We start from the raw sequence: 24,952 nt of genomic DNA, 5'->3' as shown, positions 1-24,952 counted from the left end.
CTCGGAGCAGAACAGACAAGTGTGATGACTCAGTTCTTAGCAATGTTGCTTTGCAGTGCTGAAGTTGTAGATTCAAATCTGACCAAGGGCAACTCCTCGATGGGATTGAATAAATATCTGTCTGGGATGATTTAGTGAATCCTGCACTGAGCAGGGGTTTGGACCAGATGACCTGGAGGTCCCTTCCAACTTTACCATTCTATGATTTTATGCATAGGCCATCAATAGATTATAACTGGACAGCCCAGTTAATTTATTTCAAGTATAATGTGTTTCGAACTCAGACTGAGTTTTTGTCAGATACTACATGAAAGGCTCGATCCAAGCTTAAACGCCTTAAACCTGAAACACATTATTAAAATACAAGTCACCCCAGTGTTGAAGATTAGGTAGATAGCAGTGCAGACATCAGACCCATTTTACCAATATTGTTTAACAAGAATCCAGCACTGTCTCTCATTTATTTGACATTGGGTTTGGCAGTCAGAAGCTCTATTAAGGGAACTTATGAGCCACGCTGTAGCCTTTTTGGGGCGTAGAGTACCCTATTAAAAAAATTAGGTCTACATTGACAAAACTTCAATTGAGCAAGTCAATTTTACTAAAAGAAGTCTGCCTTTTGATCTAGAATGAATTCACTACACTTAATTAGCTGCGAAGAATAGTAGGGATGCAGTCTCATCTAAGAGCACCCGTCTGTCAGTATTACAAATGCTGATTAAAATGTTAAGGGAATTACAATATTTTTATATTGTGGGGTATTTTATGTAAAATACATGGCAACCTCTATAAAAACCTATATATGTGGGAATGATGTTGGCAGTTTTTTTTTTCAGCAGTGCTTTTATCAGATTTGTACTTTAGGTTTAGTGCCCCTTTAATTGGCATCAAACACAAAATAATAACGATGTGTCCAGGTAAAACATAAAAAGACCTTTTAATGACCTTCTGAAAACACAGTGAATGGCGATCTTTCTTCAACCTTATTAGAATGCAGCCGACTTGGGTGACTTACCTCCATTTGCATGCTACAGCTACAATTATCAGCATAAAAGAATAAATGCAATCATCATACGTAAGTAGTTGTGTTTCTTATTACTATTGAATCAGTACCTGGCTCTCTTTAATCAAGTCTTGAGTGCTACTGTGAGCTTCTTAATAGCCCCTTATCTCATGGACCACAGTTCTAAACTCTTAATTGTATTAATGAAATTATGAAACATTTGTGACAATAATGACCGAGACCAAGTTTACTACCACCAATTCTTATTATATTTAGGTTGCAGGCTCTGGTTTGATCTATCGTAACCTGGAAATTTGTGTCTAAATAAAAGTTAAAGCCGTACGCTTCTTATTTTCTAAAGAAAAAAGTTGTAAAATGGACATATCTGGTGATCAAACTTCCTGATATGAAAAATTAACGGTACTGGTTAACTTGACGCCACCAGAAGTGGTGGGTGTACACCAGTGTTAGGCTACTTGACAGCCAGAGGACACCTCCACTGCCTGATTGATTGAACGGACTCCTTGGCGGGAGATTGGGTGCACGAACCCCTCTGGCGCTGTGGCTTGTGCTGCGGGGACAACTGCATGGTGGCTGCGGTGACTGACACCACCGGTGTTGTGGCATATTTTGGCCAGCTCCTCCTTTCTCCCCTTATGCTGGTAGTGTTGTTTGGCTTCCCAGCCATCGGTCATGAATGGCACAGCAGGATGGAAATTTTCGGCCTCCCGTCCGTAACAGCCACACAGTAATCGCTGCTGCCGTCGTCCGCCTGCAGCACTGCAGGTGCTTCTGTCCTCCTCCAGTGCGGCACTGGAGCGGCACTGGGGAATGATGGGGGGGACACGCTGCTGGGGCAAAGAGGGGACACGGCCACCGTAGCAGAGTGTATTTTTTTTTTTAGCCTGGCATGGAGGGTTTGGGGTAGTTTAACAGTTAGCCTTATATTAATCACTGAAAATGCTTCCATGTTAATGGTGGCAGCCTGTTACATGGAATCATTTACAGGTAAATGTAAGCCTAACACTTAAACTACTCCTAACCCTCCATCCCACAAAAACTCCTTCCATGCTGCTTGAAAGGGCAACTTAGAGTGAAGCTTGCTTTAAAGGTTAAAGTATGCATGGAATTGTCCAAAAGCCTGGATGGCTTAAAGGGGTTGTCCCGCGCCGAAACGGGTTTGTTTTTTTTTCAATAGGCCCCCCGTTCGGCGCGAGACAAACCCGATGCAGGGGTAAAAAAAACAAACCGGATAGTACTTACCCGAATCCCCGCGCTGCGGCGACTTCTTACTTACCTTGCTAAGATGGCCGCCGGGATCTTCACCCACGGTGGACCGCAGGTCTTCTCCCATGGTGCACCGTGGGCTCTGTGCGTTCCATTGCCGATTCCAGGCTCCTGATTGGCTGGAATCGGCACACGTGACGGGGCGGAGCTACGAGGAGCAGCTCTCTGGCACGAGCGGCCCCATTCAGAAGGGAGAAGACCGGACTGCGCAAGTGCGTCTAATCGGGAGATTAGACGCTGAAATTAGACGGCACCATGGAGACGGGCACGCCAGCAACGGAGCAGGTAAGTGAATAACTTCTGTATGGCTCATAATTAATGCACGATGTACATTACAAAGTGCATTAATATGGCCATACAGAAGTGTATACCCCAACTTGCTTTCGCGGGACAACCCCTTTAACAGGGAGCGCTGCTGATCTGGTAGCAGGTGGTCATGGTTTTGAGCCCTGACAAGTGGCTAAAAAGACACCTACAGAATATCCAAGAGTTTGACATGACTAAACAGGTAGAATTGGAATTGAAAAGGACTACTATAGACATTTAGAAGCTTGTGAACCTTACTCTGGATGCTGCTACCATTAAAAGCTTGTGATTTACATATTTGTACAAGGACCACTTGCCAAGCAGAATGGCCCCAGGCTCCATACAAGTGCACACTCATAATCCCATTTATATCAATAGTTATTGATGCAGTTAAAGATAATGAATACAGCAGAAATAAAATTAGCCCGCTGTTTTATACATGTCTTCACTTAACCGCACCATTGTTTGGCAGTACATCTAGATTTAATGAGAAGCTGTCAACTTCTTATTGAAAACACATAATTTATTATTACATAGAATAATGAATTAGCAATCTTTTTTGATCTCTGCCCTTCCTCTTTTAATTATGACACCTCCAGGTCCCACATTAAGTAAATTCTTGGCCACACATTTTGAAATATTGTATTTCATGTGAATAATAGATGTGTCTTTATTGATGATTTGCAGAAAGGTTAAAATGCAGAGTAGAAAGCTCCATAGGACCTCGAAGCATTAAAAGGGCAACATAGAGTGAAGCTTGCTAATGACTGACTGGTCAAAAATAACAACGCCTTGCGCCACAAAGCTGGTAGAGTTTAAAGAGTACAGATGTGTCCTTCCCAAATGTATCTATTATCCTGAGATGTGAGATATTAAACATGTACAAAAAAATGTAGATGCCTTGATGGATGCCATCCACCAGCCGTCAAATATAAGCCCTGTGTTAAAAAAAAAGTATATATCTAAAATCTGTATACGTTTTTTCCTGGATGACTATGATGAAAGCCATCTATTGGACATATGTCGACTATTAGCTCCTATGATAAAATAAATGTATACATTAATGGTGTAGTTCAGTTATAAACCATTAATGGCCCTCAGTAGGAAACTGGTGGGGTTCTACAACCTGCAAAACCAACCGATTAGCTGTTCTTTGGGCCGTGCACTAATGCACTGGGCTGATTTCTGCAAGAAGGAGACAGCACTGTTCCAACTGCAGTGGGCAGGTTTGGTATTACAGACCAAGTTCCTTTTCATTTCATGGGAAATTGATCTGCAATACCAAACCTAGCTATTGCAGTGGGAATGGAGCTGTCTGCTTCCTGCAGATATCAGCTCAATGTACGAATCCACAAGCCCGACTATCGCAGATCAGTGAACACCCTGATCTGCTGGAACCCACCGATCTTTTAGTGATGGCCTATCCTAAGAAAAGCCCATCAATAGCTTACACCTGGACAACCCCTTTAATGTATACTCTATTGAATTGGTATGAAGACAAGTCATATAACTTATTGAAATTCAAGCTAAGTTGAGGATGGACACATCTGAAAGTCGTTTGGGGGTATAAAGTAGATCTACAGTTCTCTTTACAATCTTTTCGGCTTGAAATCTGAAAATTTCAGATCTGTCAATAATTTCATAAACATTATATACACTTAAACTAGCAATATTTTATGGTAATTAAAGATTAGAATATGCGTGGAGTGTATCTAATATGTCATGACTTTTGTACAGTCTTCTAGTGACTCTTGGGGAGGGGGGAATGCCCTTTTGTTTATATTATAACCCCCATCTTATTAGGTAGAGAAGAGATGTGATTTCTAATTGACACATAGGAACTCATTTTTCAGAAGATGATTAGTTGCATATCTAATTAACTTTAATACGTAAAAAGGCCATTTGTAGTCTGTTTGAGTCAAACTTTTAATAACCAATGAATGTAAAGTGCTAGGTGTCCAATAGTAACAGCTCAAAGGTGGATCCAAAGACTATGCTCCTCTACTGAACTCAAAGTACTTTAATTTAACACTGACAACATTGGTATGCAAAGAAGCACCTTTGTACACATAACACATCATACACAGGCATGGTTGGGTGAATGTAGATGAATGGGTGTACTGGCAGCTAAAAAGTGAAAAATTTGCTAACAGTACATGTTTTCAGTTCTGAAGAATATCAATTTCCCCAATACAGCTTAGAGAGTAGAATCAGTATTTTGGTGTAAACTCCATAAATCCATGGACGCATCTCATCTTGCGTTAATGGTGACAACATGATGGAATGGGGAGTCTTTTGTTGGTACATGCAATTCCAATTGCAAAACAGTGGGGGCGCCACGTAAAATGTATAGAAATGTTAACGAAAAAAGAATGCAATGATTTCGAAATCTCTTCTAGCCATATTTTTTTCTCCACAAAACACGTATCAGAAGTTGAAAGGGAAATAATTTTCCATTTCGTCTTAAGAAATTTACTGATTTAGGAATTGATGGCAGCAACACATCTCAAAAAAGTTGGTCAGGGCCATTTCTACCATTGTGTATCATCCTCCCTTCTTTTTACAGCAGTCTGCAAACATATGAGAAGTAAGGAGACCCATTCCAGGAGTTTTGGGAGATGTGTTTTATCTGTTCAACAGTCCTCTGTCGGATTTTTTGTTTCATAATCTGCCAAATGTTTTCTATTAGTGAAGGTCTGGACTGCAGGCAACCAAATCAGCACCCGGACTCTTCTGTGAAGCCATGTTGTTGTGATGGATGCAGTATGTAGTTTAACCTTGTCTTGCTACAAAATGCTAGGCCTTCCCTGAAAAACATTGTCTGGATGGAGGCGTATGTTGTTCTACAACCTCTATATACTGCTCAGCATTGATAGTGCCTTTCAAGATGTGCAATTTGCCCATGCCATAGGCACTAATGCAACCCCGTACCATCAGAGATGCAGGCTTTTAAACTGTGGGCTGGTAACAAGCTGGGTGGTTCCTCTCCTCTTGAGTCCACAGGACACAGCATTAAAGATGAGCGAACACCAAAATGTTCGGGTTCGCGTTATTCGAAACGAACTTCCCGCGATGTTCGGGTGTTCGTTTCGAATAACGAACCCCATTGAAGTCAATGGGCGACCGGAACATTTTTGTATTTCGCCGATGCTCGCTAAGGTTTTCATGTGTGAAAATCTTGGCAATTCAAGAAAATGATGGGAACGACACAGCAACGGATAGGGCAGGCGAGGGGCTACATGTTGGGCTGCATCTCAAGTTCACAGGTCCCACTATTAAGCCACAATAGCGGCAAGAGTGAGACCCCCCCCCCCCGCACTGTCAGCATAACGATCGTTCTCCTCTGCCACAGCTGTAACAGCTGTGGCAGAGAAGAACGATGTTAGCCCATTGAATTCAGTGGAGCCGTCAATACAGCCGACTCCACTGAATGCAATGGGCTGCCGGCGATCGCGGGATGAATTGTCGGAAAGGGGTTAAATATATAAGCCCTTCCCTGCAATTCATCCAGAAATGTGTAAAAATAAAAAATATATATATACTCACCTGGTGCCCGCAGACGGAGTTCAGCGCGGCAGGCTGCAGTTCTCCTGAACTGCTCTGAACAGCTGTGAGTAGTATTCAGCAGCCGGGGATTTTAAATCCCCGCCTGCTGAATAAGATGCCTCTGATTGGTCACAGCCTGACCAATCAGAGGCCAGCCCTCACTCACACCCATTCATGAATTCATGAATGGGTGAGTGAGGGCTGCCTTTGATTGGCTCAGGGGCAGCTCTCCTGCCCCTGAGCCAATCAGAGGCAGCCCTCACTCACCCATTCATGAATTCATGAATGGGTGTGAGTGAGGGCTGGCCTCTGATTGGTCAGGCTGTGACCATTCAGAGGCATCTTATTCAGCAGGCGGGGATTTTAAATCCCCGGCTGCTGAATACTACTCACAGCTGTTCAGAGCAGTTCAGGAGAACTGCAGCCTGCCGCGCTGAACTCCGTCTGCCGGCACCAGGTGAGTATATATATATTTTTTATTTTTACACATTTCTGGATGAATTGCAGGGAAGGGCTTATATATTTAACCCCTTTCCGACAATTCATCCCGCGATCGCCGGCAGCCCATTGCATTCAGTGGAGTCGGCTGTATTGCCGGTTCCATTGAATTCAATGGGCAAACATCGTTCTTCTCTGTCACAGCTGTTACAGCTGTGGCAGAGAAGAAGGATTTGTCTTCTATATGTTCTCAATGGGGTTGGCGCTGCTGCCGCCGGCCCCATTGAGCGCATATAGAAAAGATTTCTCAGGGAAGAAAGTTAAAGTAACCCGAACATCCGAACATCGTGTGGTGTTCGTTACGAATAACGAACATCCCGAACACCCTAATATTCGCCCGAGCATCAAGCTCGGACGAGTACGTTCGCTCATCTCTACACAGCATCCATGTTTTCTAAAAATTTTGATTTTTCTGACCACAGAACAGTTTTCCATTTTGCTGCCATCAATTTCTAAATATGTTTTTTTTTTAAATGAAATGGAAAAATGTCTCACTTTCAACTTCTGCTATTTGTTCTATTGTGAATAAAATATGGTTATATGAGATTTCAAAATCATTGTATAATTTTTTTTTCCTTTCCTTAACATTTTACACAGCATCCCAACTTTTGGGGAATTTGGCCTCTTTTAGTACCAAATAAGAATAATTTAAATACAATAAGTTCTCCACCATATACCTACCTTCATGTTAGCACAGATTAAGTTGGTTCCATTAACATGGCAAGAGTTTCACAGAGGCAGTCAAGGTCCAATTACTAAATTCCCCACTGACTCTTTTGGACCGGCAGACTAATAAGCTTAAAATTTAACTTTTATTTATTCACTTAAAAAGTATGAAATAGACAAACAAACATACACATATATGTAGTGGATATTGTCTCACTTAGAGATCTCAATTCCTCAATTGAAGATTTCGGACAACTAGTGTGTCCAATTACTAGCAAGCTAATATAGTGCGTAAATTTTATGCGTGCCCTCAGGTAGAGTGGCAATTCTGAATAATTGACAGGCTCTCCCGGCCAAAAACACACCAGTGGCGGTCGATTTGTATGATATATTTTGACCGCAACAAGTGTTTAATAAGTGACCTACGCGTTTCACCCCTAACCACACAGGAGCTCCTCAGGGGCCAATAGTTATACCAGGAATCAGTTTCTGGCAAGTGGTTATGGAGAACAAGAATGTCGTACGAAGGTCAAATCACCTCCCTCACGTACGTATTCGTTAGTGATCGGCTAGTATGTTTCAAAATTATTTGTTAGTGATTAGCTGGTATAATCTTCCCACAAAAACAATCGTGGACAAAAAAATTATCTTTTTGGGAGTTACCCTCAGGGGTATTGATATTATAGGCAGGGAAACCCCAATAGATATTAATACATCCCTCTATGGTTTCCACTGCCTTGTCCTCTAAGGAGCTAATCCCTCACTGGTGACTCACTACAGGGAAGGTAGTAGCATCCAAAGAGCAGTTGTTCTCCTTGGATATCTAATGCATCTACCTAACCTTCTTTCAGGAGTCAATAGTGACAACCCACAATTGGTTATTCACCCTCTGTTTCTAAGATAAGAGACAGCGTTTAAAAGCAGATATCAGAAAATAAATGAACAGAGATGCAGCATGTCAGCCCTGATGGTGGGCTAACAGCAATGCATCTCTGTTCATGTATTTTTCCTCACTATTGCTGTTAGCCCACCATCAGGGCTGACATGCTGCATCTCTGTTCATTTATTTTCTGATATCTGCTTTTAAATGCTGTCTCTTATCTTAGAAACAGAGGGTGAATAACCAATTGTGGGTTGTCACTATTGACTCCTGAGAGAAGGTTAGGTAGATGCATTAGATATCCAAGGAGAACAACTGCTCTTTGGATGCTACTACCTTCCCTGTAGTGAGTCACCAGTGAGGGATTAGCTCCTTAGAGGACAAGGCAGTGAAAACCATAGAGGGACGTATTAATATCTATTGGGGTTTCCCTGCCTATAACATTAACATGGCAATGGGTAGAGATGAGCAAGCACCCAAATGCTCCAGACCTTGTTATTCAAGTCAAGCTTTTCGTAAAATTCGAGATCTCTACTCGAGTAACGAACCCCATTGACCTCAATGGGAGACTCAAGCATTTTTGTATGTGGGCCGCCGGGTCCTGAGCTTTTTTTTTGTCAGTCTCTCTCTCGCTCTCTCTCTCTCTCTCTCTCTCGTACATTCGCTGATCAAGCTCGGAAGAGTACTTTCACTCATCAAGCTCAGAAGAGTATGTTCGCTCAACTCCAGCAATGAGTAATTACTGTATGGTAACAATGCTGACTACTGCATACCAATAAGATCTTGGTCCCATCGTGAACCTTTGGAATGCAGTGGAAGAATAAAGGCTGCCATGTGGACAATGCTGTTTCTCTGCAGTACTAGAAAGGTGTAAGCCAAAAAGTGGCCACGTAAATATGTTACCTCTGTGATGTCACTAGTAATACTATGGTCTATATGAATTCCCGAAGCACAGAATAAAAAAAATATATATATTTAAATTTTCTGAAATCTAAAAATAATAATAAAATATCTAGATGAGAAAAACATCTGTTAAAATATTCCATTGAGAATAGAGTTTTTCGGTTTGATGAAATGGAACATGTTTGACATTAGCTGTATTAGAGATGCAGAATTTGGAATCTGAATATTGGCTAGCATTTACTCCAGTAAATCTTGCTTTGAGCTGTGGATATGGAGCTAGTGAAAGCTGTAATTGTGTTAAATGTAGTGTAAAATAATAAGAGCTAAGGAATTCTTCACTTTAATACAGAAATTGTACTCACCCAGTTTGATAAAGTAATGGATACAATGTTTTTTTTTTTTACATTTTAACAGTCTTAGGCCGCTGTCACACAGGCGTAAACGCATTTACAAACAGATTTGTACAATGGGCATTCTACTTTTTGCATGCTTAAGGCTGCATTCCCATGAACGTATATCGGCTCGGTTTTCACGCCGAGCCGATATACGTCGTCCCCATCTGCAGGGGGGGGGATGGAAGAGCCAGGAGCAGTGCTCTGAGGTGCAGCCCCCTTTCTGCCTCCTCTCCGCCCCTCTGTGCTATTTGCAATGGGGAGAGGCGGAACGGGGCAGGGCTAATTCTCGGAACTTAGCCCCGCCCCTGTCCTGCCTCTCCCCATTGAAAATAGTGCAGAGGGGCGGAGAGGAGGCAGAAAGGGGGCGGGAGCTCAGTTCCTGCTCCTGGCTCTTCCATCCTCCCCCCTGCAGATGAGGACAACGTATATCGGCTCGGTGTGAAAACCGAGCCGATATACGTTCGTGGGAATGCAGCATATTGCATGTGCAAATTTTGCGCGCATGCTCAAGTATACCCGTGTGACACAGGTCTATTAGATACATCTATTTAACATTCAAGCTGACAGTATGAGACTTCATAGACTCCATTATTTGGTCACAATTGCACTGCTGCACAAGATATGAAATATGACATTAGATACTACTGGTATTACACCAGAAATTAATGTCTTGTTCAACCTCCTGTGGTTAACTGCAAACTCTCCCTCTGTCACAAGCCATGATCGTCACGTTCTGGGAAACTCAGGGGTATGGATTACTGCAAAATTGATACACAGTGTTATGTCCGAGCTGGACGCCAAACACTTCATCTAGATTGGATGTAATTAATTGTAGAGCTCAATAGATATTAATAATGAAACCAAAAATGGGAGAAACAGAAATATATCCCTAACTATTAATATGATGAGACTCCACCTAAAAGCGGAGGACTTGCCCTGACGAGGGCGACCCCACATCAGGAACCTGGGGAAACCCGGACTTTCTCTAGTTGCAAAACTGATATATTAGTTGCAGAGAATAAAAAGAAAGCTAGCACAGAATGAACCAAATTAAATATAATGGTAATATAGTCAGGAATTACGTGTCACAGCCCCCCAGAACATCCTTTACACTAAACAAAAACTTATCTGATAATGGAGCAGGGGGGGGGGGGGGGTTCCAAAGTGACCAGAAACACCATCAGACTTGAAGTATAACTGGCATCCTACACGAGGTGGAGCCATAATAAATGTATACTGAAACGTGCTGATTGGCCAGCTGGGACACATGCCTTCCAGTCGTCCAATCAATCCATATACCCACAGAATAGTCTTCATGTTAGCGACCAGTGCCAAAATGACACTGAACCTGAGCCAGTGTGTGGATCATTTGGGCCGGGCTGATGCCATGGCAATCACCCTGCTCATGATCCCACATGGCTGGCAAGCCGTGACATATAGGTTCGTAACAACCTGATGACAATTGAACTTAATTTGCAAAACAGCAGCTTTGTGGAATCGGAAGTTCAAGAATTAACTCTGAGAAGTTAATATTCCATTATTTAAGAACTGAGGCTTACAAGTCATCACTCTGTTCCCTCCACATTAGCACAGTAGACACCAGCAGATCTACTACAGCTAAAGACTCCGATGATAATCCTTAATACCTTGGCATCGGGCAAAACTCTTTCCTTGAGGTTAGGTTATTCAAACCTTAATTTTTTAAAAGGGGTTATCCAGCTGTCAACACTTTTTTGAAACTTGCTCCAGATAATGAAAAAAACATAAAAGAAGCCAAACCAACATCACATAATTCCCTGACACTCCTAGTCCTCCACAGTTTTTTGCTTCCTCCTGCAGCAATGATGTCCCTGACATCAGGGACATCTAACCACTGCAGTCAATCACTGGCTCACTTCGGCAGGTGACTAGCTGTAACTCACATGTCCCATTGTCAGGACAGTATTGTTGCTGTAGCAGAAAGTGGAGAGCAACAGGAAACCAAGCACAAGTAGAAATGGAGCAACAGAGGATTGGATGAGGTGGGTAGGGCTTATTTTATGTTTTTACATAGCCCTTAGCAAGTTTCATAAAAGATTTGCGAGCTGGATAACTCTTTAAAAAAAAAAAGGTTCACCTGTAAACTTAATTTAACAATATATACATACATTATTTTTGCAGTGTCCAGTTATGGAGGTGCTACGTGAGATCCTTGTTTTTGAGCAACATAATTGAACTGAACCTGTCAAACCCTGTTTCAGGTCGAACTTTGCCAAAACTTCAGTACGAACCTCGGGCAGATCGTCCAGTCTGAATCCACTACTGGAAGGTGGTGGCACTCGGCATTTAGTACTGTTGTCTTGCAAAATTAGGGTCCTAGGTTCAAAACTGACCAAGGGCAACATGAAGCTTGGAAGTTCTTCCTGTGTTTCATAATAATCACCATTATTTATATAGTGCATACATTTAATGAAGAGAAGGAAGAAGAAGCAGCATGGTGGTTAAGATTGTATGCCCTTTCTGTGTTTCTGTGGGTTTTCTCCCACACTCCAAAGACATTTGAATAGGTGACTACTAGAGATGAGCGAGCACCAAAATGCTCGGGTGCTCGTTACTCGGGACGAAATTATCGCGATGCTCGAGGGTTCGTTTCGAGTAACGAACCCCATTGAAGTCAATGGGCGACCCGAGCATTTTTGTATTTCGCCGATGCTCGCTAAGGTTTTCATTTGTGAAAATCTGGGCAATTCAAGAAAGTGATGGGATCGACACAGCAACGGATAGGGCAGGCAAGGGGCTACATGTTGGGCTGCATCTCAAGTTCACAGGTCCCACTATTAAACCACAATACCGGCAAGAGTGGCCTCCCCCCCCTCCCAACAACTTTTACTTCTGAAAAGCCCTCATTAGCAATGCATACCTTAGCTAAGCACCACACTACCTCCAACAAAGCACAATCACTGCCTGCATGACACTCCGCTGCCACTTCTCCTGGGTTACATGCTTATAGCCGGTTCCACTGAAAGCAATGGGCTGCCGGCGTGCGCAGGATGAATTGTCGGGAAGGGCTTAACTATAGAAGCCCAGGCTGAGCCAATCAGGGGGCAGGTCTGACTCACACCCCCTTCACACCCACTGCCGGCCGCGCTGAACTCCGTCTGCCGGGACAAGGTAAGTATATATATTTTTTTTATTTTTACACATTTCTGGATGAATTGCAGGGAAGGGCTTCTACATTGCTGTATTGCCGGCTCCATTGAATTCAATGGGCAAACATCGTTCTTCTCTGCCACAGCTGTTACAGCTGTGGCAGAGAAGAATGATTTGTCTTCTATATATTCTCCAATGGGGTCGGCGCTGCTGCCGCAGATAGGTACGATCTGCGATTTCTGACTATGGCCTAAGAAGGACCGTTGGGGTTCTTGAAGCCTAAAATAACTCCTAACGCTCTCCCTATAGCAGCTCCGGCATCAGCAGCACTGTCCCTCAGCTATGTCACAACGCATCTGAGGCGAGCTGCGGGCGGGCAGATTTTAATACTTGGGTGACACCTGATCTCGCCAGTTACTCACTGCAGGGGGGTGGTATAGGGCTTGAACGTCGCAGGGGGAAGTTGTAATGCCTTCCCTGTCTTTCTATTGTCCAGAAAAGCGCACAAATTTCTCAGGGAAGAAAATGAAAGTGACTCGAACACCGCGTGGTACTCGTCTCGAGTAACGAGCATCTCGAACACCCTAATACTCGAACGAGTATCAAGCTCGGACGAGTACGCTCGCTCATCTCTAGTGACTACAGATTGTGAGCCCCAATGGGGTCAGAAAACATCAAGTAATGTAAAGTCCATGAGCTATAAAGACAAAGGTGACTATTATGAAATACAGAACATACAAACTCTATGCAGATGTTGTCCCTGGTCAGATTTAAACCTAGCACCCCAGTGTTGCAAGGCAACAGTGCTAACTGCCACAAGACCACCTTCATCAACGTTATTCTTCAATATTTAGGGCTATTGGTGAAGTTTCGGTTCGGTTTAAACTCATTTGGACCAAACCAAACTTTGCCGAAATTCAGCAAATCGGACGAACCAAACTCTTTCGCTCAACAATAATAAACACCATATGGCTTAATAATTAGGCATTGGTTATTTAACATGAAGAACATCAAGAACATCGCAAGGATCCGCTCTTTTCTCACTGTGGACATGTTAAAAACGCTTACTTTTGCCCTCATCCACTCCCGGCTCGATTATTGCAACTCGTTGCTGATCGGCCTCCCCTGCACCAGACCCTACCCCCTCCAATCCATCCTGAATGCAGCAGCCAGGCTCATCTTCCTGTCCAGCTGCTACTCGGACGCCTCTGCCCTGTGCCAGTCACTGCACTGGCAGCCCGTTAAATACAGAATTCACTTTAAACTTGCTACCTTCATCCACAAAGCCCTCCACAGTGCAACACCCCCCTATATTGCCTCCCTCATCTCAATCCATCACCCAGCCCGGGCTCTCCGCTAACAAAACAAGACTGAGCATCCCTTTAATTCAAACTTCTCATTAGCACCTCCAAGACTTTTCCAGAGCAGCACCGGTCCTCTGGAACGCACTACCAAAGACTACCCGGGCAATCCAGGACTCGCAGAACTTCAGGCGTGCTCTAAAAACGCACCTCTTCAGGGAGGCATACCGCATTCCCTAAACAAACCCCTCTGTACGCCGCCTGATAACATGCTCCCTGACCTACTGACTGCAATCCCTGCTAGCCATCATAAACCGCTCCTGCAGTCATACCATTTCTGCTGTCACATGGCTAAATGTCTGACCATTGTCTATGTGTATAGAATACCTCATTCTCCACCTCACCATACCGCGCACATCTCCAGCCCCTTTACCTTCTGTATCACCCCACTACTTGTAGTATGTAAGCTCGTTGGAGCAGGACCCTCACCCCTATTGTTTCCATCAACTGATTACTATGTAACCGTGGTTGTGTAATGTTTGTATTTTGTCTTTCTGTATCCCCCTGTCTATGTAAGCGCTGCGGAATATGTTGGCGCTATACAAACAAAGTTTATTATTATAAGTTTATTATTACTCTGTATGGAAATACACTATCCAATATGTGCAAGAGAGACAACAATACTAGCAACCGCACAAAACACAATCTAATAGAACGCCAACCCTGAGTCATTAATAGCATGAGGATATAAAAAGATTCATCGCCCACACGAAGTTCACCATTCTGATTCAGTTCTTACCTGTTACCTTTAGCTGAATTGTCCGCCTGATTGGCCGGCCTTCAAACTTAATTTCACAGGTATAATTTCCCATATCGTCTTTTTGAACATCTTGTATCAAAAGGCTATTTCCCTTCTGTATAATCTGGCTTCTCCATTTCTTTGGCTTGCATTCCTGCAAAGAAAGCACAATTAGAGAGGACATTGAGTCTACTTAAATGCATGAGCTGTTTTATGTATTAGCTACGTTTTATATTTAAGCCATTGTCTTAGTAACAGAATAAAGTGAGACATCCATACAATGTGTTATTTTAGAATTAGTTTTACATACTGATAGACAGGCGAGTTTTTCAAAAGAAAACAATGCGATAGGTTTAATTACATAGGAAAATTAGTTTGAAAAGGGCTTTAAATGTCAGGCGCAATTGTCTTTTCCGGCAAGGAAGATGAGAGTAAAAAATAATAAATCCAGTAAAATACTGGCTAAACTTTATAAGAAGTAAATTACCATCCATAATAATAGAGCTTAGGAACTACAGAACTCACCGCGAGCTGATTCATTTGAATTACCTTCTCAGTATGGAAGTCGGAACACATTCCAGAAGATTCTGAATGTGACGTATGTGTTTGCTCTTTGATAATATGCAGTAAGAGAGTGGATGCCTACTGTGCTAATGCTCATGGCTACGTATTATAAATACACTCTCCATGGACAAATTAAATTATACAATATGTCAGTCATGTCATAGAGAGAGGTTAGAGAGCAGAACTGAGCAAAGTGGAGAGATACAAATATTCGGCAGTAGTTTCCATCTATCTAGAATCCATTAAGACAGTGGTATATAAATAAAGGTTCCGTTCAGAGGCGTAACTTGAAGCTCCTGGGCCCCAATGCAAAACCTGTAACAGGGCCCCAACTATAATGCTTTATTCATAGTACTGGGCTCCCTATATGGAGAAGAGAGGCCTTATGGGCCCCCTAAGGCTCCTGGGCCTGGGTGCAACCGCATCCTCTATAGTTACGCCCTTGGTTCCATTTTAGGAGCCTACTCAGTTTACTTTTGGAGCCAATTTAACTTTTTTCAAAGATAGGTGACTTCTATAAAAGTTACGTGAAGAATGGTTTTCTAGATTTGCTTGGAGTGTAGAAGAGTAACAGAATACACAGAGAAAACACATTCAAACAATCTTCAGCAGCCATGTCCTCTGTTGGTTATGGCTAATGTTGAGCGAACTGAACTAGTAGAACCCTATTTCAGGTCAATCTTTGCTACAAATTCAGTTCGGCACAAACCTAAACCAAGCTTTTAGCAAAGTTCTATCCAAAACAGGGTTCTATTGGTTCAGTTCGCTCGAGACTAGTCCTGAACACACGTATAACACTGTCTAAAAGCCATAAAAAGCCTGCATAACACTCTCAGTGGGTTGTATATGGTTTATAAGGCTTATACAGAAGCTTCAAGGGTTTTGCTGAACTTCCAGTTGACTTTGATCTAATTCGGACCGAAACAAACATTTTACAAAAGTTCGGAGAACCGTCCGAACTGAACTTTTCGAAAGTTTAATCATCGCTAGTTTTGGCTATGGCTATGGCCAAACACAGACATCTGCAGTGCTATAATCGTAGAGTGGACCTATCAACTAATGTCACTTTGTTCTTGCATGAAGAATCAGAAGAAGATTGCAAGATCTTGCAGTGGCATGATTAGAAAATAAGGATAGAGGGATGAGGGATAGAGGTGGCAGATCATGACTGGAGATTTAGCGGGTAAGGGCACTTCTGGATTGGGAGTATAGAGTTAATGGCATGTAAGGGGTATAGGAGTCCATGGCATATCACACTCCTATCAGTCTATGTAGGCAGTGGCATATTGTGCTACTGTGGCCACTGTATCTTCCTCTTCCCCTAGCAGGATGTGGAGTTTTTCTCCCTCCTCCGTGGAGCTAAAGTCCGAGTCAGAGTCTCTTAAAGTGAGCGGCTCTCATCACTGAGTATCTGGGGTATCACATCAAAAAGAAGACTTTATCTTCCGCAGCCTCCTTGTCACACTGTCGGCACAGTCTGCTCTCCCTGGGCTTGTAGTTCTGCCTGTGCCATTCTGATTCAATGGTCAGGCTGTGGGCGCTCAGTCTGTAGTGGCTCAGGAGCTGGTGCTCTATGGGCTCTGGTAGGATTTCCAGATATGGAGCCAACTTGTAGTCCCTCTGTAGATCTTAATACATTGCACGATCCATCAGCTCCCTGCTCCACCATTCACTGCCGAAATCATAGTATGTGGGGGGAATAAAGGGGCATTACTTACGTTTTTCTGTGTGGCGGTACTAAGAAGGCATCTTTTCTATGTCGGGGACCTCACTACTATGAAAGAACAATAAGAGGGGGCAAACAAAAGTCCCCTCATAGTGGTATCACTAGGAGATCTTTTTGTAGAATCATAGAATGGTAGAGTTGGAAGGGACCTCCAGGGTCATCGGGTCCAACCCCCTGCTCAGTGCAGGATTTGTTAAATCATCCCAGACAGATATTTGTCCTGCCTTTGTTTGAACACTTCCATTGAAGGAGAACTCACCACCTTCCGTGGTAACCTGTTCCACTCATTGATCACCCTTCACTGTCAGAAAGTTTTTTCTAATATCTAATCTGTATCTCCTCCCTTTCAGTTTCATCCCATTGCTTCTAGTCTTTCTTGCGCAAACGGGAATAGGGCTGATCCCTCTGCACTGTGAAAACCCTTCAGAGATCTCCTCTCAGCCTTCTTTTTTGCAAGCTAAACATTCCCAGATCCTTTAACCGTTCTTCATAGGACATAATTTGCAGAACTCTCACCATCTTGGTAAGTCTTCTCTGAACTTGCTCTAGTTTGTCTATGTCTTTTTTAAAGTGGTATTCCAGATGAGGTCTGACTAAGGAAGGGTAGAGGGGGATAATTACCTCATGTGATCTAGATTCTATGTTTCTCTTAATACATCCCAGAATTATGTTTGTCTCTTTGGCTGCTGCATCACATTGTTGACTCATGTCCAGTCTATGATCTATTAGTATACCCAAGTCTTTTTCACATGTGCTGCTGCTTAGCTCTATTTCTCCCATTCTGTATGTGCTTTCTGCTTTTTTCTTACCCAGATGTAGGACTTTGCATTTCTCCTTGTTAAATACCATTTTGTTTGTTCCCGCCTATTGTGCAAGCTTTTCTAGATCTTTTTGAATGCTCTCTCTCTCTCTCTCTCTCTTCCCTAGTGTTAGCTATCCCTCCTAGCTTTGTGTCATCGGCAAATTTGATCACTTTCCCATCAATTCCCTCCTCCATATCTATATATATAAAATTGAATGTATGCGTGTCTGTCTGTCTGTGTGTTTGTCCTTTATGCGCTACTACACCATTCATCCGATCGCCATAAAACTTTGGGAAGTTGTTGACTACACTCCTGGGAAGATTATAGGCATAGTACATTTATGCTACGATAAATGGCGCGCGTGTGTGCGTCGTCGACAGTTACGACCCCCCCACGTAGATCGTTCGATTTCCATCATTGCCACTAATTCTCTCACTTCCCGATGTTGTAGAAACATGAAATTTGGCACAAGCATTGATTATGTCATAAATAGGAAAAGCTAATGGATCCCAACTCGATTATTCAATTCTAAGCGCCAAAGAATTAGCGTCCAAATGTTACGTACGGAATCGAATTTTCTCGCTTCCCAATGTCATAGAAACGTGAAATTTGGCACGGGCATTGATTGTCATAAATAGGAAAAGCTAATGGGTCCCAACTCGATTATTCAATTCTATGCGCAAAAGAATTAGCGTCCAAATTTTACGTACGGAATGTAATTTTCTCACTTTCCGGTGTCATAGAAATGGGAAATTTGGCACGAGCATTGATTATGTCATAAATAGGAAAAGTTAATGGGTCCCAACTCGATTATTCAATTATATGCGCCAAAGAATTAGCGTCCAAATTTTACGTACGGAATGTAATTTTCTCACATAGAAACTTGCAATTTGGCACGGGCATTGAATATGTCATAAATAGGAAAAGCTAATGGGTCCCAACTCGATTATTCAATTCTAAGCGCCAAAGAATTAGCGTCCAAATTTTACGCTAATAGAAACGTGAAATTTGGCACAAGCATTGATTATGTCATAAATAGGAAAAGCTAATGGGTCCCAACTCGATTATTCAATTCTATGAGCAAAAGAATTAGCGTCCAAATTTTACGTACGGAATGTAATTCTCACTTTCCGGTGTCATAAAAATGTGAAATTTGGCACGAGCATTGATTATGTCATAAATAGGAAAAATTAATGGGAAGTTGTTGAGTACACTCCTGGGAAGATTACTGGCATAGTACATCTATCCTATGATAGGTGGCGTGCGTGCGAGCATCGTCGACAGTTATGCCCCCCCAGACAAAGATCGTTTGATTTCCATCTCAAGCACAAAAGCAAAAGGCATTACGAGTAACGGGATGAGTGTTCAACCAGAAAATAATGCATCCGCTGAACGTTTCGCAAGACAATTGCTGGATATTGAGAATGCTGAGGTAAAATAAAAGCTGTGCTGTGATTGGTTGCTATATATTATACCGCTAAGGTAAAATCAATGCTGCACTGTGATTCGTTGCTATTTTTTATATTGCTGAGGCAGAATAAAAGTTGCGCTGTGATTGGTTGTTATTTCTCTTACTGCTGACGTAACATGAAAGCTGCGCTGTGATTGGTTGTTATATATTATACTGCTAAGGTAACATGAAAGCTGCACTGTGATTGGTTGTTATATTTTATACTGCTGAGGTAACATATAAGCTGCGCTGTGATTGGGTGTTATATATTATAAAGCTGAGGTAACATCAAAGCTGCGCTGTGATTGGTTATATATTATACCACTGAGGTAACCTAAAAAAACTGTGCTGTGATTGGTTGTTATCTAGATATATAAAAACGAATGTATGTCTATCTGTCTTCGCAGCAACGCGCGACGGGTAAGCTAGTCATTTATAAAAATGTTGAACAACACTGGGCCTAGGACAGAGCCTTTTGGTACCTCAGTTGATACATTCTTCCACTTGGATGTGCAGCCATTTATGACCACTCTTTGAATACGATCACTCAGCCAGTTGTGAATCCACCTAACAGTTGCCTTGTCAATCCCATATTTGGTCATTTTTTCAATAAGAATGGCATGAGATACTTTGTCAAATGCCTTACTAAGGTCAAGATAAACTATATCCACTGCATTTCCCTGATCATCCCAGTCGGTGATACTGTCATAGAAGGAAATTAGATGTGTCTGGCATGACTTGTTTGTTACAAACCTATGCTGGCTCTGGTTAATAACTCCATTCTTATCCAAGTACTTGCATACATGCTGTTTAATAATTTGTTCAAAGATCTTTCCTGGTATAGAAGTCAGGCTCACAGGCCTGTAGTTTCCTGGATCCACCTTCTTCCCTTTTTTGAAGATAGGGACAACATTTGCCCTTTTCCAATCTTCTGGGACTTCTCCTGTTCTCCAGGACTTCTCAAAGATTATTGTGAGTAGTTCAGCAATTACCTCCGCTGCTTCCTTTAGTATCCTAGGATGCAATTTACCTGGACCTTGAGACTAGAATTCATTTAAGTTAGCTAAGTGTTCCCTCACCATCTCTCTGCTTACAGATAGCCTGCATTATTTTATTTCCCCAATAGCACAGGGAAAATCAGTTTTCTGTGAGGGGACACTAAGGGGAAATCATTACTGTATAAAGGGGATCATTAGGGCACTGGGGGGGCATCATATCATGCGCGGGTCTCTAATGGGGGCATCGGTATTCTGCCAGAGGAACTCTAAAGTGGCTTCCTTTGTGAGGGGAGCTCTACATGATACTCTAACTGTGTGGAGGGTGATAAAGGGGCTGCGGAATAAGTCAGTACTATACAAATAAAGATTATTATCATTACCATGAGGGAGCACTGCTACTTTATGCAACACAAAGAGAGTAGTATGTGTAAGGCAGAAAGGGGCACTATTACTGTATTGTGCACTAAGGGGTCATCATTATTGTGTGTTGCACAACGAAGGCACTTTTAGGCCTTAGTCACACGGGCGTTTTTTCACGCGATTTGCGGATCGCATGACGGATACGCATCCGAAAATCGCGTGACCGGTGCGTGCAAGTCGCCCGCAAATCGCCCGAAAATCTGCTCCTAGCCACGTTTCATTAGAAACGGGCCGGAGCTGTCCAGCGCATTGCATTCAATGGAGACGGCAATAGAGCCAGCTCCATTTAAAGCAATGCGCTGAGGGCGAGCCCGGGATGAATTGTCGGGAAGGGCTTAATTATATAAGCCCTTCCCTGCAATTTATCCTAAAATGTGTAAAAATAATAAATATATATATACTCACCTTCTCCCGGCAGCCGGAGCTCCGCGCGGCCGTCCTGCAGTGGGTGTGAAGGGGGTGTGAGTCAGACCTGCCCCCTGATTGGCTCAGCGCTGAGCCAATCAGAGGCATGTCTCACTCACACCCATTCATGAATTCATGAATGGATGTGAGTCAGACCTGCCCCTGATTGGCTCAGCGCTGAGAGGCAGCAGTCACTCACCCATTCATGAATTCATGAATTGGTGTGTGAGTGAAACCTGCCTCTGATTGGTCAGGGCTGTGACCAATCAGAGGCAGACCATTCAGCAGGCGGGGATTTTAAAGCCCCGCTGGCTAAATAGTGCCGAGAAGCAGTTCAGGAGAACTGACAGCGGCCGCGGCTGGACTCCAGCTGCAGCGGAAAGGTGAGTATACAATTTGTTTTTTATTTTAACACATTTTAGGATGAATTGCAGGGAAGGGCTTATATATTTAAGCCCTTCCCGACAATTCACCCCGCGCACGCCGGCAGCCCATTGCTTTCAATGGAGCGGCTGTATTGCCGGCTTCATTGAATTCAATGGGCAAACATCGTTCTTCTCTGTCACAGCTGTTACAGCTGTGGCAGAGAAGAATGATTTGTCTTCTATATGTTCTCAATGGGGTCGACGCTGCTGCCGCCGGCCCCATTGAGCGCATATAGAGAAGAGAACAGGAATCGCAGATCGCAGATAGGTGCGATCTGCGATTTCTGTTCTATAATTTATCGGACGAGCGCATTAAAAGCGCTCATGTGCCCGATACCATTGCAAAGCAATGGTTTTATAAAATCGCCAGACGCATGCGCAAATCGCGGCTAAAAACGCCCGTCTGACTAAGGCCTTAGTGTGTGCAAGCACAAATGTGATGGGACAGGGTTAGAGGTGTGACTCAATGCTAAAATAGTTTGTTATGCGTGCCACAGGTATTGTCCCTCGTTTCATGATTTCAAGGGTGGGAATTATTTCTAACCCATCCATTAATTAAATAGTTGACTATATTTTTAAATATAACACTTGTGTTTATAGCCAGATGGGGTCCCCCAGCTCTAACAGTCAATTGAATCAGATGCTCGCTATGCTGGCTTTTGTTTGCAAAGATGTGGTCTTTGTTAAGGCCCATTTACATGCAAAGACAATCTTTCAAACAATTGAAACAAATTGTAAGGACCTAGTAGTTAGCAGGGCTGCCCAAGTTAGATGCCATACATTACTGTGTGCATGATAAGACCAAAGCATCACGAGTTATGGTCCCCCAGGGGGACTTAAAAAAAAGTGAAAATAAAATTTGTATTAATTGTAAAAAAAAAAGTAATAAAAGTTTAACTCACCCCCCTTTTACCATAATTCTAATAAAAAAAATCTAAATCATAAAAGAAAAATACATTTTGGTATTGCTGCGTCCATAAAAGTCCGATCTATCAAAGTATTATTTACCCTACACGGTGAACGTCGTGCGAAAAAAAAAAAGAACGCCAGAAATGCAATTTTTCAGTCACTCTGTCTCCAAGAAAAAATTCAATAAAAAGCGATCAAAGAGTCGTTTGTGTTCAAAAATGGTACCAACATACAAAATGAGCCCTCGCACAACTACGTTGATGGAAAAATAAAAGTTATTGCGTGCAGAAGATGGCGGCAGATAATTAAAAAAATTAAATGTCTTTGAAAAACATATACAAGTTTGGTATCGTACTAATCGTACTGACCCAAAGAATAAAGTTATCATGTCGCTTTTGTTGCAGTTTGTGCGCCGTAGAAACAAGATGCACTGAAATATGGTGGAATGTTGTTTTTTTTTTCATTGTACTCCACTTAGAATTTTCTTTTACGGTTTTCAGTACATTCTATGGTACATTGAATAGAACCATTGAAAAATACAACTCCTCCCACAAAAAACAAGCCCTCATACAGCGACGTTGATGGATAAATAAAGGGGTAACAATTTTTTTAAAGAGGGGAGGAAAAAATGGAAATGGATAAAAAAAAGGGGGCCGCGTCATTAAGCAGTTAAGGACCAGGCTGTTTTGTACCTTAAGGACCAGACACTTGTTTTTTCCTTCAGCTACCAAAATTATTTTTAATATCTTTTTCACTGTTTTTTTTTTCAGTTTTTTTGTTTTATTGGGGATAAAAAGCTAAAAAAAAAAAGTTTTTTTTTAACATTTATAGTTTTTTTTTAAATTAGTATATTTACACTGAAATAAATTATGGGAATGGGTTCCTCATTTTGTTTCGGATGTTTTGATATATAATATGTATGGTTTTGGATTACAGGGCTCATAGGCGATGGTTTTGGTTGGCGTCGGCTTTGTGTTATTTTTCTTTTTTATGTATATATTGTTATTTTATTCTGTAATTTTGTTTTACTTATGTATACAATTTTTTTTACGATCTATGTCCCTGATGATAAGACCTCTGGGGGACATTCACATGTTTGTTTTTTTTTCTAATTTGACACTTTCCCACTGTAGCTGAGGCATTCATAGGAGTCCCAGTTACAAGGAAAAACATTCCCTGTAGTGACAATATTCACTGGCAGAGCTGATAGCTGACCGGGGTCTTCTATGACCCTGCAGCTTTGCTATCCCAGGGAATCCCGGCGGTCACATGACTGTCGGCTCGTGCTGTGGAAGTTATACTTCCACTTTCACTTTTTAGTAAATAGCGCTCATTGAGTGCTGTGTACTAAAGAAAGAAGGAGGCAGAAAGGGTTAACAACCCCTCCTGCCTTCTCCTCTGGGTTATTAGCTGTGACGAATAGCTGACAACCCGACATGCTTCTGATTTATTACAGAAGCAGAGGTTTTAAACCCCCCCATTGTATTTTTACTATGGGCTGGATTTAAAGTCCAGGACCAAGCACTGTAAATTTATGGTGCTTGGTCCCTAATAGGTTGAACAATAAAAACCCTTTTTTGGGGAAATTATTATGACAGGTTGTGTTGCTGGGATCTGTTGTACTACAGGGTTCCAGGAGCACACCTTTCACAGGTGAGGGAGAATTAAGCTGACTGGGTGTGGAGTTCCTCCTGCCAGCCAATCCCTATGGGTCTGCTGCATATATATTCATGAGCCTCTCTGCAAGAGGAAGCTGGTATCCATTAACTCTAGGGTTTGTAGTCTTGCATGCCTGTATATGTGTTAGGTGTGTGAACAATGTTTTGTCCAGTGTCTGTGCAGGTGGCCAGACATTAGCTGTGAACAGTCCTGTTCAGTGTTTGTTCTGTCTTGCATGCTAGCCCTAGTAGGTTGGAATATGAACTGTGTCCTGTGCTGCTGGAACATATATCATCTCTAGGCTAGTGTGGCCCTTAGTTTCTAGTGCAGGGCCGCCTTTATCAAGGTGATCACTCTGCTTGCAGGCAGGGTTCAGGTTCATGTTATCTCATTTAGAGTAGGGACCGCGAGAAACGCGTACCCTTGAAGTTGGGCTCGCAGCTTAAGTTCATTGGCCAATACACAAACTAATTCCTCGTATTTATTACAGCAATTCCATCTGCTTATGTGTGCGGGGATATTTGGTCAGTAGTTGACCATTTGTCCTATATTATGTCTCGGAAAACCAGGAGGACTGGTCAAGGCTCTTACCTTTAGCTGAGTTTGCTCTAAACAATAGATCACTGGAGGCTACGGGGACATCACCGTTCTTTTGTAATTACAGATTTCACCCATGTTTTGGTCCCCTTTCCAAGCAGGTTTCGGAGCTACAAGGAGCAAATAAGTTCTGTTCTGATATTGAGGCTGGGTAGGGTAAGGTTCAGAGAAATTTTCAGCGATCAGTTCGGCGGAGCAAGGGAGTTGCAGAGGGGGCGGTATTCTGTGTTGGAGACTTGGTTTTGTTGTCTATCTGATATATAAAACTCAAGCAGCAGTCTGC

General features: G+C 42.5%; 1 protein-coding gene across 1 annotated transcript in view; it reads right to left on the bottom strand.

The window, feature by feature from the left end:
- Window positions 1-24,952, bottom strand: part of IL1RAPL2 (interleukin 1 receptor accessory protein like 2) — an 824,602-nt gene that overhangs the window by 427,471 nt on the left and 372,179 nt on the right. The window contains exon 5 of the mRNA XM_066582114.1: window positions 14,714-14,867. Within this exon, the coding sequence (XP_066438211.1) occupies window positions 14,714-14,867 (154 nt within the window). The remainder of the gene's footprint in view (window positions 1-14,713; window positions 14,868-24,952) is intronic.

The sequence above is a fragment of the Eleutherodactylus coqui genome, chromosome 10 (assembly GCF_035609145.1).
Source record: "Eleutherodactylus coqui strain aEleCoq1 chromosome 10, aEleCoq1.hap1, whole genome shotgun sequence".
Taxonomy (NCBI): Eukaryota; Metazoa; Chordata; class Amphibia; order Anura; family Eleutherodactylidae; genus Eleutherodactylus; species Eleutherodactylus coqui.
Note: the sequence above shows the minus strand (reverse complement) of the source record. Positions and strands in the feature narration are given on the sequence as shown.